This window comes from Rhinolophus sinicus, linkage group LG07, assembly GCF_036562045.2.
Source record: "Rhinolophus sinicus isolate RSC01 linkage group LG07, ASM3656204v1, whole genome shotgun sequence".
Lineage (NCBI taxonomy): Eukaryota > Metazoa > Chordata > Mammalia > Chiroptera > Rhinolophidae > Rhinolophus > Rhinolophus sinicus.
Window position 1 is genome coordinate 79,675,021 of NC_133757.1, and position 12,361 is coordinate 79,687,381.

At 44.3% G+C, this 12,361-nt stretch overlaps 1 protein-coding gene across 8 annotated transcripts in view; it reads right to left on the reverse strand.

The window, feature by feature from the left end:
- Positions 1-1,515: 1,515 nt before the first annotated feature.
- Positions 1,516-12,361, reverse strand: part of NWD1 (NACHT and WD repeat domain containing 1) — a 61,417-nt gene continuing 50,571 nt past the window's right edge. For 6 of the 8 annotated variants that reach the window (XM_074337972.1, XM_019737029.2, XM_074337970.1 and 3 more), the window contains 4 exons: positions 11,369-11,645; positions 9,242-9,792; positions 7,272-7,377; positions 1,516-5,755 (listed from right to left, as the gene is read on the reverse strand). In XM_074337972.1, the coding sequence (XP_074194073.1) occupies positions 5,454-5,755; positions 7,272-7,377; positions 9,242-9,792; positions 11,369-11,645 (1,236 nt within the window). In that variant the 3' untranslated portion in view covers positions 1,516-5,453. The remainder of the gene's footprint in view (positions 5,756-7,271; positions 7,378-9,241; positions 9,793-11,368; positions 11,646-12,361) is intronic. The other 2 variants (XR_002137792.2, XM_074337973.1) reach the window with 2 other exon arrangements.

Below are 12,361 nucleotides of genomic sequence, written 5' to 3' on the forward strand. Positions count from 1 at the left end.
TACACAGATTAAGTTGAAAACCTCAGAGTTGACAATTTAGATAGACCAGCTTTGGAACACAAATTTCCTTACCATCTGTCAAATTTCACATTAAGGTAAGATTCTTATGTAGGTTTTTTGTTGGACAGTATTTTGGTGAGGTTAAGAAGACAAGGTCAAAATATCCTATTTTGAACTAATTGAAGTCTTCCCAAGTGGCAAACTTTATGAGCAAAATCTCTAACGTCCTGAACCATGTGTTGTGGCAGAATTCCAAGATGGACACCGAGATTCTCACCATGGTGTGTGTGCCCCATCTAATTCCCCATCCTGGAGTGTGAGTGGGACCTGGGAGTATAATGGGTGTGACCCCTAAGATTAGGTTATGCCACAAGGCAAAGAGAAAGGGATTTTGCAGGTGTGTCAAAATGAATTGTTGCTGAGGGAGATTATTCTGGGTGGTCGTGATCTAATCAGGGGCAACCTTTAAAAGAGAGTCTGGAAGTCAGAACCTAAAAGTAGCAGACGGATGTGATCCTGCTGGCCGTACAGGAGGAACCAGATCTGTCATGAACTGCCTATGGAGAGGGACAGCCTACAGGAGCTGAGATTCCCGGTCCTACAGATATGAAGAGCTCAATTCTGCCAAACTGAATGAGCATGGGAGAGGGCTCTGGGCCGAGTTTCCAGCCTAGCTGACAGCTTGAGAAGCCCTGCACAGAGGTAACCTAGCCACCAGTGCACTTAGATTCCTGTTCCACTGAAACTGTGAGATAATAAATGGCTGTTATTTTCAGCTGCTAAGTTTATGGTAATTTGTAATGCAGCAATAGGTAATTAATACTCCTATGAAGTAACCTTGTCAAAAATGTTTACCCTGGGATAATGATGTGTCAATGTAGGGTCATTGATTATAAAAAAAAAAGCATCACTCAGATGGGAGATATTATGCATGATAATGGGGAAATTATGCATGTATGGGGGCAGGGGGGTTTATGGGAAATCTCTGTACCTTCCACTCTGTTTTGCTGTGAACCTAAAATTGCTCTAAAAAATAAAGTCTATTAAAAAATGTTTATCTTGGATCTAATCAAGCCTTAATACCAGGGTTGGTACACTTTTCTGTAAAGGGCCAGATGGCAAATATTGTTGGCTTTGAGGCCACAGATTCCCTGTCACTGTGGCCTGAAAGCAGCCACAGACAATATGTAAATAATGCCCCTGCCATGTTCCAATAAAACTTTATTGACAAAAACAGGTGGCAGGCCCACAGGCTGTGGTTTGCTGACTCCTACTGTGGAATCTAAGAGACTAAAGAGACAAAACAATATACAATGCACGAACAAATCTTGATGGGGTCCCAGATGGAAAGGAACAGCTATAAAAGATGTGTTAGGGCTAATTAGGAAAATTAGAGATGCCTATCAAAAGTATTAAATCACAATTATTAGTTTTCATAGATTGTTCAGACTGAGTCTGAGTTGTTCTAAGATCTGTCCCTGAAAAGCTGCAAGCCCAAAGTACACACCAAGTGTGTGAGTGTGGAACATCGGTTTATTGAGACTTACAGACCTTGGAGAGTCTGTAATGGTGGCTGGCCAGAGGGATTGCACTCCATACTCAGGTAGGGAAGAAGCGAGGTTATATATGTACAGCAAAACAAAGAGCATTCCATGGGAGAAATCATCTGGCAGGCGCTGCATTCCTGCTCCTACGTACACAGTGTCCCAAGAAGCTAGGAGACCTTGACTTCTGGCCAGGGTACAGAACTGTCTGATAAGCAGCGTTCCTGTGGAGCCAAGAGACCTTGACCGCTCACTCATCTGACTGTGGGCCCCGTCCCGACATAGGTATGTGTGGTTATGTAAGAGAATGACCTGATTCCTAAGGGACATGTCCTGAAGTATTTATAGATAAGGTGTCTTGATGTCACTGGGGCTGGAATTAGGGAGAGGCAAGCGAGGCAGGTTTGTTCAAGTAAGGGTCAGATCCCATTTTTATTTAAAATGTTGATATTTTGTTCATCATGTACTTTTTATTCATTTTGATTTTTTAAAAAAATATGGTAACACAATAGTATGTATCTTGATTGCTGAGGTTCTTTTGTGCCCCTTTAACCTTTATGCCTGAGATGTGCCTCACTTTAAAATGGTTTTAGCAGAAGATTGACAGTGGTAGTACAATCACTGAATCTCAATGGTAAATAAATGTGTGTTCATTGCCCTCATATCACAAGTCTGCTGTAAGTTTGAACATGTTCAAGTTGAGATAAGTAAATAGTCTTTAAGCTTTTAAAATAAATTAAAAACAAAAACACCTGAATTTATAGATACAGAGAACAACAGAGTGGTGGTTGCCAGAGGATGGGGGTGCGGGGTGGTTGAAATGAGGGAATGTGGTCATAAGCTTCCAGTTATAAAATAAATAAGTCCTGGGGATGTAACGTCCAATATGATGACTATAGTTAATAACTGTAATGTATATTTGAAAGCTGCTAAGAGAATAGATCTTAAAATTTCTCATCAAAAGAAAAAAAATTTTGTAACTGTGTGGTAATAGGTGTTAATCAGACTTATTGTGGTGATCATTTTGTAATATATGTAAATATCAAATCACTATGTTGTACACCTCAAATTAATACAATGTTCTAGGTCAATTATACCTCAAGAAACAAAACAAAACAAAACAAAAACAATTAAGAAGGTTGCAACCAAGAAACAAACAAACAAAAAAAGAAGAACAAAGAATGAAAGAAAAGTAATTGTAACTGTGTGGTGATGGATATTCACTAGACTTATTGTGGTGATTCTTTTGCAATGCATACATGCATCAAATCATTATGTTGTACGCTTGAGACTAATGTAATGTTATATGTCACTTATATCTCAATTTAAAAATGTTTCTAGAATTTAACATAAATTGGGCCGGCCCAGTGGCTCAGGTGGTTAGAGCGCCATGCTCCTAAAGCAGAGATCGCTGGTTTGATTCCCACATGGGCCAGTGAGATGCACCCTCTACAGCTAAGATTGTGAACAACAATCTCTCCCTGGAGCTGGGCAGCTGTGACCACGACTTCCCCAGCTGGGGCGGAGAGGGCGGGGAGAGCGCAAGGCTCATAAATACCTGCATGGGCCAGGGAGCTGTGTCCTACACAACTAGACTGAGAAACAATGGCTTGAACCCGTGTGTGTGTGTGTGTGTGTGTGTGTGTGTGTGGTGGGGAGTCGGAAGAAGGGGGAGAAAAAAACTTAACATAAATTAATTCCTGCTACAACTAGAGGGGCTGTAAATTTCAATTGTCTTGGGACAGTCCAGTTCATTTCCGTAGTCTGGGAGTAATTGTTAAAAGCATCCCTTTTTACTCTAAAAAAAGTGTCTCAGTTTGGACAATACATTATTACATGGTCCTACTTAGCGTAAGAGAGCAAGATGGGGATTTTATAACAACACTGTCATCCTGGCTTCTCCATGGCTGGGAGACCTAAGGCGAGTCACTTCTACAGGCACAGGGCATGTCAAACATTCATAGCAACCAAACTCTTTCTCAAGTGAAAACTCATTTCAAAGCCTCCAATGTAAGCAATAATTTGGAGTAGCATTTTATTAGTAAAAATTCCTATGTTCAATTTAGTGTTTACGGACAAAGCAATTGATTCTCACTGAGACTGTTGAGATGGACACACAGAGTTTAAACCAGAAGTGGTAGCTGAAATCTTATTTTGTCACAACATCCACTTTGTTCCCTGACTCACAGAAAAATGGTGGCACAGTAGCTATTTTTCCAAGGGCTCCCCTTGAAATCTAAGTTAAACGGAGATGGCAGGAGAATCCTAAGTTAGTTATCTCCAACACCTTAACACCGGCTGCCCAATGCACCTAAGCATTCATTTTTAAATGACAGTTTAAAATATTTTTTAATGGAATTTGGTGCTAATATGCAAAACTGCCAAAGCCCTCCTCAGAACCCGGGTTTGGGAAACGATTGAACATGACAATCAGTAGGGTCACATCCAGCTCAAAAGCTTCTGTTTCTAAAGTTACTTTTTCTGAAACTCTGAATTCCATGGAAGGAAGAGGGAATAGCACTTGGAAGGTTTGGACTCTCCTGTCCTTAGAGCAAACGCTCCGGAAGCAAGTGGGGCTTCTAGGAGGCTGCCGGCAAGAGGAAAGACCTGTTTAAGTGGAATGGAAACAATTGGACTGTTGAGCTTGCACAGGGCAGAGATGGTTCAAAAGCACAGCAGGGAGATGTTGGCAGCTCTTTCCATCTGTTTCCAAGAGCCTCCAGTTTTTAAGATAAAAAAGCATCTTTATCCTCAAAGTTTGGGAGCCAGGGAGTACAGCTGGAAAAACTCTAGCAGGTTTATTGTTTCAATGCCAGCTTGGGTCATGAACTAGAGATACTATAGGGCAAATGTGTCTGGAAATGTATACTTGAGCCAATCTCCAACTTTTAAAAATGGGAACATGTTGCATAAAAGTCTGAATGTCTGGCTTTGCTAATGACAATAGGAAGCTCTGACAAAAGTGGGCTGCTTTTCCCATGGAGTTTCTGGGGTAGAGTCAGGGTGCCCATGCCCATCCCAGACAGAGCACGTGCCCTCCACGTTCCCACCATCTCCATTTCGCTCGCTTCCTCACCAGGTGCACGGCAATTATCCAAATTTCTCTCTGGCCCCTGTGGGCATTTGAATGTGCCATCTGTGGAATAGATGGTTGTGCTTGCGAGACTAAAATTAGAGTGAGGTGGTTCAAGAAGGATTGGACAGAAACACTCCTGGATCTCGTTTCTCAGAGTTCTTGCACCTAGGGCTATGACCTTGAGCAAATCACAGCTACCTCTGCAAGGCTGTTACCTCATCTGTAAAATGGAGCAGAAACTCCTGCCCTCCCAGAAGTATGGGCTGTGATAAGAATCAGACCATAGCACCTGGTGCTTTATAAACCATAAAGTACTGTGGTCCACATCTGTGGTTTGGTCAGTCCCACACCCATCCTTCCCCCTTTTGCCTGGTACCAGCACCCTACTTTCCCTTCTGGAAATAGCCTCTCCCATTCTCAGTCCATAGAGTTCAGTGGTGTTGACTACATCCTCAGCCTGGGTAGGCATTGGGTCTGGCTGGCGAAGCACAGTGCTGCATTCTCCCAGAGACAGAGATTGGTTCCAGGATGGACATAAGAGCCAATTGTGACCAATGGAATCAAGGCTGGGACTTTGGTTCAAACTGTTGGAAAAGGGAAGCTCTCCTTTCTACTGAACTTGGCCACCCTCTTGCTAACTTGGGGATGGCAGGTCTGCGAATGGAGCCAACCAGGAGGAGACAGGAATGGAAAGATGGTGAGAAGCAATGTCTGGGTCACATAATCTGAGGCCTTGGGTCCAGAAACTCGTATACATCAACACATGCATCCTCTTTGCTTCAACCAGATTGAATGGGGCTAACTCATGGAGCCCCATGCCCCCAGGGGCAGTTCTACACTATCAGGCAGACTTGGGAGCGTTTGTTTGATTTGCATTCATTTCCCTGGGCACTCCTTGACCCTGAGTCCTGCAGTGCAGCTGCAGCAGCAGCCAGCTCTTCTCGCTGCCTTGATTTGATCATCCACACGGCCTTCTTGAAGTTCTTGAGAGGGTCCTGCTGTGAGGCTCTTGACGAAGGGCACTGGAATCGTTCACGGATGAGATAGCCATGTCTGGTGGGAGCGATGAAGCCATTGGCAGTTGGGATGATTCTGTTCACCAAGGCATGGACAAACTGGACAGCCAGCAGGGTACCTAGGAGGCATGGAGGGCAGGGCAGCACAAATGAGAAAACTGGGGCCACAGAGATCTTATTTCACATATTCAAGAGTTGGCTGCATGGGGTCAAATTGCTGCTATGCCCCTTACTGGCTCAGGCATGACATCCAACCTCTAGGAGTCCCTCTTGCTTCACCTTTGATATGGGAATGATAACTGAATCTACCTGCTGAAGGGAATTATGAAGATTTAAAGATGTCTTGCATGTCAATATCAGTTTTTAGCCTAGAGTGAGTTCAGTAAATATTATTGGAGGAGGAGTAGGAAGAAAAGTTGAAAAACTGCTCAGGATGGGCTTTTAAGGCCACAATCTACACACCTCTGCTTCTGAGCCATCTGTGACATTTTGCCAGTCATCTTTGCTACATTATATTAAACTATAATGTATTCAATCACAATGTATTCAATTATAATATATTCAATTACAATGTATTTGGCTCCACCTGATATTCATTCAGCCACTTAGGTGCTTTGTGATCTTGGGCCAGTCCCTTAACCTCTCTGAACTTTAACTTCTTCATGTCAACAGGGACAGCAATGACATCCACCCTCCTACCAGTGTCGTATGGGTTCCCTTCTTATAGAAGACAGAGTAGGAAGGTGACAAAGGTGATATGGGGACCAGCTTCAAACAACAGCCTATCAGTTATTCACTGTGTGACATTAAACAAGTCACCTCATCTCTCAGAGCCTCAGTTTTTGCTCTGTAAGATGGGGCTGGCTGTTGAGAAATTTAACTGACTTGGTAAGAATACCCAGTACACAAGAAACGTTAACTCTTTTCTTAATATGCCCTTATTATAATATTGAGCTGACCAAGAGATGTGGGGTTTTTAAAGTGGTTAGTTTTAAACAGGACATCCCTGACATTTATGGGACCCAGGCAAGAGAATGAATCAAGGCCCATATCTTATAAGACAAAATACATAAATATTATAAATCTAGCTAATAAACTATTAAAGGTAATATGCTCTATCCTCCTACATTGATGAATGTACCTTCGGAACCATCTGGAAGATCAGGTTTGGGGTAAAATTTCTCAGACTCCTCAGTTCTATATTGGAATGTAGCTGTTTGTGGCTTGGCCCCCTTATTTTTCTACACCCAGTTCCACCCTACACATTTGAGGCTCACACATATACATGTAAACCTTTCACCAAGCTCATACATGCAGACACTACCCCTGGCCACCCCCTGAGCCCAGGGGATGCACACTGGGGGCACAGCCCACCTTCAAAAGGATGGCCTTGGGAAAGAGGCCCTAAGAGGCTCCAGGCAGGTGGGAAGGGTGTTCTGGAGTCCCAGGCACCCAGCGCATGGGTCTAAAAGAGGAGCTGCAGCTCCAGGTGGGCTTGTCACCTTGGATGGTAGAGGACTGGGAGGGAACCAGCTAGAGGAGGCCAGAGGGGGGCACTGTAATGCCCAGGACCCAGGACAGGGCCTTCTTCTCCAGGTCTAAGCTTAGCCTTGCTCTCAAAGCAAAATGACTCACCGTCCAGCACGCTCCAGACAATTATAGAGCGATCCCTCAAGCCTGCGTACACATACTTGTCATCCTTGGAGAAGCAAGCACATTGGACTCCTTGACAGTAAGAGTTCTGTTGAAAAAGACAATGCAATCTTGGTTTCAGACTGAAAGACACCCAGGAGACCAGTCCCAAGGCACGTGTGTAGGAAGCCAGGCTTGTACGCATCCCAGGGGGGATGGATCCACTGAAAACCGAGATAGACGGGTAGCATTGATATTCCCAGGATCAAAACACACCTTCACTGAGATTCAGTTGAGAGGTTTAGCAATATTTTTCCTTGGAGAGTAGGAATTATAGGATTTAATTCTTAAATAACTTATGTTATACAAGAATTAGCTATAATTATCTTTAATTAAAAGCTCTGTGCTAAACACAATATGGGATACTGGATTGGATCCTAGCACAGAAAAAGGGAATTTGTCAAATAAGGTACAATCCTAACGAAGTCAGTAGCTTAGTTAATAATATTGTTCCCATGTTAATTTCTTAGTTTTACAAACACACTCTTGTGACATACGATAGTAACATCAGGAGAAGCTGGGTGAGAAGTGGGTATGTGGGAACCTTTGTACTACTATCTGTAAACCTCGTTTTCTGTAAGTCTAAAAACATTCTAAAATTAAGTTTATTTAAAAACAAAAACAGAAAAGTAGGTGTATTAAACTGCTGTAGTGACATTTCCCATCTCAACAAGAAAAAAGATTATTTATATCTCAGCCTTATAGTAGCTTCATAAAAATAAACAAGTCAGGTAGGACAAAGGCCTTTTAAGATGAAACTACGCACACTCTGTTCTCTTAGTTACAAGATCGTCTCCCCACCTTTGTTCCCAATCTGAAAAACTGGAATAATAACACAACCATACAAGATTGTTGTGAGGATTATAGATCTATATCTTAACATGTATATTTGTATATAATGTATAAATAACATGAATATATAAATATATAATACAGCTCTTAATAATATTGATAAAATTACAATAGCTCTTTATGAGATGGACGATGTAGACTCTAAGACATTTCACACATAAAGGAGTCACCAGTTTCCCTCCTCAGAGCCTTTGCAGCTGCTGTTCCTTCTGTCTAAAATGCTGTTCCACCAAACTTATTTGACCTTTTTATTACCTTTTTTTCTTTTTCTTTTCTTTTTTTAAGGAGGGTGCAACTCAGTGGCCCATGAGGGGATCGAACTGGCAACCTTGGTGTTATTAGCACCATGCTCTGACCAACTGAGCTAACTAGCCATCCCTGACCTTTTTAAATAGCACTTACCACTCTCTACCCCCTTACCTTTGCCCTTTTTTTTCCCCAAAGCCCTTGTTGCTTCCCAACCCATCATGTATTTTCTACTTTGATTTTATTTCACAAACATTTATTGAGCCCAGAGGAGGATATGTCAGGAGCTGTCCTAAGGACAGGGGCCACCTCAGTGAGCAAAACACAAAAAATCCTGCACTCACGGAGCTCACAGTGTCTCCTCCACTAGACCGTGGCTCCAAAATGTATGACTGTTGGTGTCTGCCCTGGTCACAGCTGCTTCCTCGGTGCCAGAAAGAAGGCTGGCATCGGATGTGCGGTCAAAACCAGCAAGTGAAAGTGACATCGTTGGGGTGAGGAGAGCAAGGCAGGCTGTGTTAGTGCAGGATTTGATCCTGTCTTTATTGAAAATATTGATAACTTTGTTCTTTGTGGATCTTTTGCCTTTGTTGTGATTTTTTAACAAAAAACATTGCATCTAAATATCATTTCTCTTGATTGCCAAGTTTTGGGGCAACCCCCTAAACGCCGCTCCTGAGGTGAGTGCCTCACTTGCCTTACACTAGTCCTGACCTTGGTTGATGGCATATTGTGTGCGCACTTAATAAAGGATGCCTGTCATCCGTTTTCTAGTGCTAGGACCTAGCAGGCATGTGGTGTGGGGGGCCACGCACCGTGTAACTCATCTGGAATTTCCACTTGCATGCCTGCAGGTCCCAGAGACAGAGCAGGGCTTTCTCGGACCCACTGACTGCCAGCTGCTCCTTGTGGCTGACCTCCACGCAGGTTACCCGGTTCCCATGGGCCTCCAGAGGGAACACTTTGGAATTTGCACACTCGTACAGGAAGAGGTCGCCGTTGGTCATGCCATAGATCACGCGGTAATTGGCCAGAATGGCCACATGGGATATGGTCTCGGGCAGCTGGGTATAGAAGGTGTAGGTTGGCCCGTTGATGACCGGACAGGGGTCCCCGGGGCTGAGGTCCAACACCAGGACAAGGCTGTCATAGGCGATGGCCAGGTGCTCCTCACTCTTACTCAGGGCCATGCAGTTGATGGCTTTCCGGGCCTCTGGAGGGGGGATGCACAGGACATCCTGCCTGGAATTCAGGGGGAACACCAGGACGATGCCAGAAACGAGGCCAGTGAAAAGGAGCTTGGCCTGCTCAGCGACCTCCAGGCACGTGACCTCGTTGGAAGTGTCCAGGGTATCTTGTTCCTCACCTGCCACCACGGGGAGAAGACTGCATCAAGAATGGATAAAGGAATGCTTGTTCCACGGCTCTCCCGGTTTTTTCAAAACTTTCATTATTCATAAGCTTCAACTTGGCTACTACAAGTTTTCCTGCTTCCACTTCTGTCCCCCAAACCATCCAAAGTTTTAAAAACGAAAATCATATCCTCTCACTGCCCTGCCTACCACCCTCCAGGGACTTCCTACTCCCCTCACATGATCTCTCAGACCTCATCCCAAATGTTTCCTTTACAAACTTCTGTAAAGGCTGAATAGTAAATACTTTTGCCTCGCAGACTGTATGCTTTCTGTTGCAACCATTGAATCCTGCCTTTGTAGCCCAAAAGCAGCCACAGACAATAAATAAATAAATGGGTCTGTCTGTCTAGATTTGGGCCGCGATCTGGAGTTTGCAGACTCTTAGCCATTCCCCACCACACTCCGTTTCGCGTCTTGCTTTGCCCCACAACTAGCAGGCACGCACTTCAAGAATCTGTCTTGCTGACCCCCCAGAGCCCGGCACTAAACAAACATCTGTCAAATCCATGAATTCATGGACTCCAGAGTGAATTTATTTTCTTGTATTATGTCATCATAAAGCAGAAATTTCTATATCTCCATTTGCTCAGTGGGGATTATAGCAGACACTGTTGGTGACACGCCCAGCCCCCCTGTATTGGCCAGTTCGCTCACCCCAAGGCTGTATACTGCCCTCTGGTGCAGGGAACCCTCATCTGGAAATGCCTGGGCCTGTGCCTGCCCCCCTCCCAAGAATGGCACCAGGCCAATGACTGCCTGATAGGGAGTACAAAAGGCTGCCCCCTTTCTTCGAGATGGGACAATTCTGAGGTGCAATTCATGCTCTGGGGCTCCCTGTGGGGTCAGGCTGAGCGCATTTCCTTGCTTAGTCCTTTCCTAGCCCCAACCTGCGTCCTCACCCCGTCTTAGGCTTCTCCTGGTAGTTGCCCCTCTATCTACCACTTGTGCAAGTATCCCCGTCACATACCCTGTTTCTGGGAAACCTGAACTAAAGCAGAGACTGACAATCAATTATCAATTACCTTAGGCTAGAAATTTATAAAATTAAATCCTGTTTGCTATTAGCCACCTCCAACTTGACTGGCCTTATGGGGGTGATACGGACTGAATGTTTGTGTCCTCCCGAAGTTCATATGTTGAAATCCTAACACCTAATGTGATAGCATTCGGAGGCGGGGCCATTGGGAGGTGATTAGGTCAGGGGGATGCATGGAGCCCTCACGATGAAATGAGTGAGCGCCCTTATAAGAGGAGACAGGAGAGCTTGCTCTCTTTCTGCTCTCTGCCATGTGAGGTACTACAGTGAGAAGGTGGCCCTCTGCAAATGAGGGAGAGAACCCTCACCAGGTACTGGATCTGCTAATACCTTGACCATGGACGCCCAGCTTCCAGAACTGTGATTAATAAATGTCTATTGTTTAAGCCTCCTAGTCGATGGCATTCTGTTACAGCTGCACCAACAGACCAAGGCAGGGACTTCAACGCAAAGCTTACCCACACAAACGAATGATCTTTTATCATACAAACCTTCTGCCACATCCCAAATGGTGACTTTGTTTTTGTCCCCAATTTTGGGGAAGTAAACATAGCTCCCGTTGTGTGACACGGCAGTGAGACCAGTACGGTCCAGAAATGGAGCAGAAGCCCGCGGTTTCTGAGGGTAAGTAAGGTCCCAGACTTTAAAGGACGAGGACTGCTGGGAAGCAGATGCCACCAAGGTCCCACCTCGGGCCAGCAGGCTCACGGGGGCCCCGACACCTTCCAGGACATGTAGCAGGCTCCCCTGCTCTGACAGGCTCCACACCTGAGGAGGGAGAGCAGAGAGGTAGAGGTGACTTCTTTCTTATGCTGCCACAGCTTAGCAACATGCGTAAGTCCATTTTGCCATCTAAGGTGATGTCTTAAGCTGAGGTTCAAGGACTTTCACGTCTCCCCACCCCTTCAAACTCCCCCATATCTCACCACTGTACTGCCATGGCAGTTCTCCAAGTGTGTTCCGGGGGGTATCCCAAGCTTTCTCTGCAGAAGCAAAACTATTTTCATAATCATTCTAGATATTACTTGCCTTTTCTAGTCTTTCTCTCACAAACGAACAGTGGAGTTTTTTTTAAAGTTGTGGGACATGTGATATTGCAATAGATATGAGAACGCAGAATGAAATAGGTGAATCCAATTCCCTTCGGTTAAGCCAGACATGAAAGAGATTTGCCCAAATGTGAAACAATGATACTCTTCTCATGAGTTTTTTGGTTTGTTTCAGAAAACAGCTATTTTCATAAAAGTATATTATTATGTTGACATGTCATGTTAATGAATGAATGGATAAGTATTTCCTCATTTTTAACTTTTCATATGGTAATTGTCAATAGATACTAAATGCAAGGTGGGGTCTGGATTGGATCCTGGAGTCGAAAAGACGGACATTTGTTGGAAAGCTGGTAAAAGTGGAACAAAATCTACTGATCAGTTAAGAGTATTGCCCCAGTGTTAATTTCTTGGTTTTGATAAAGGGATCAAGGT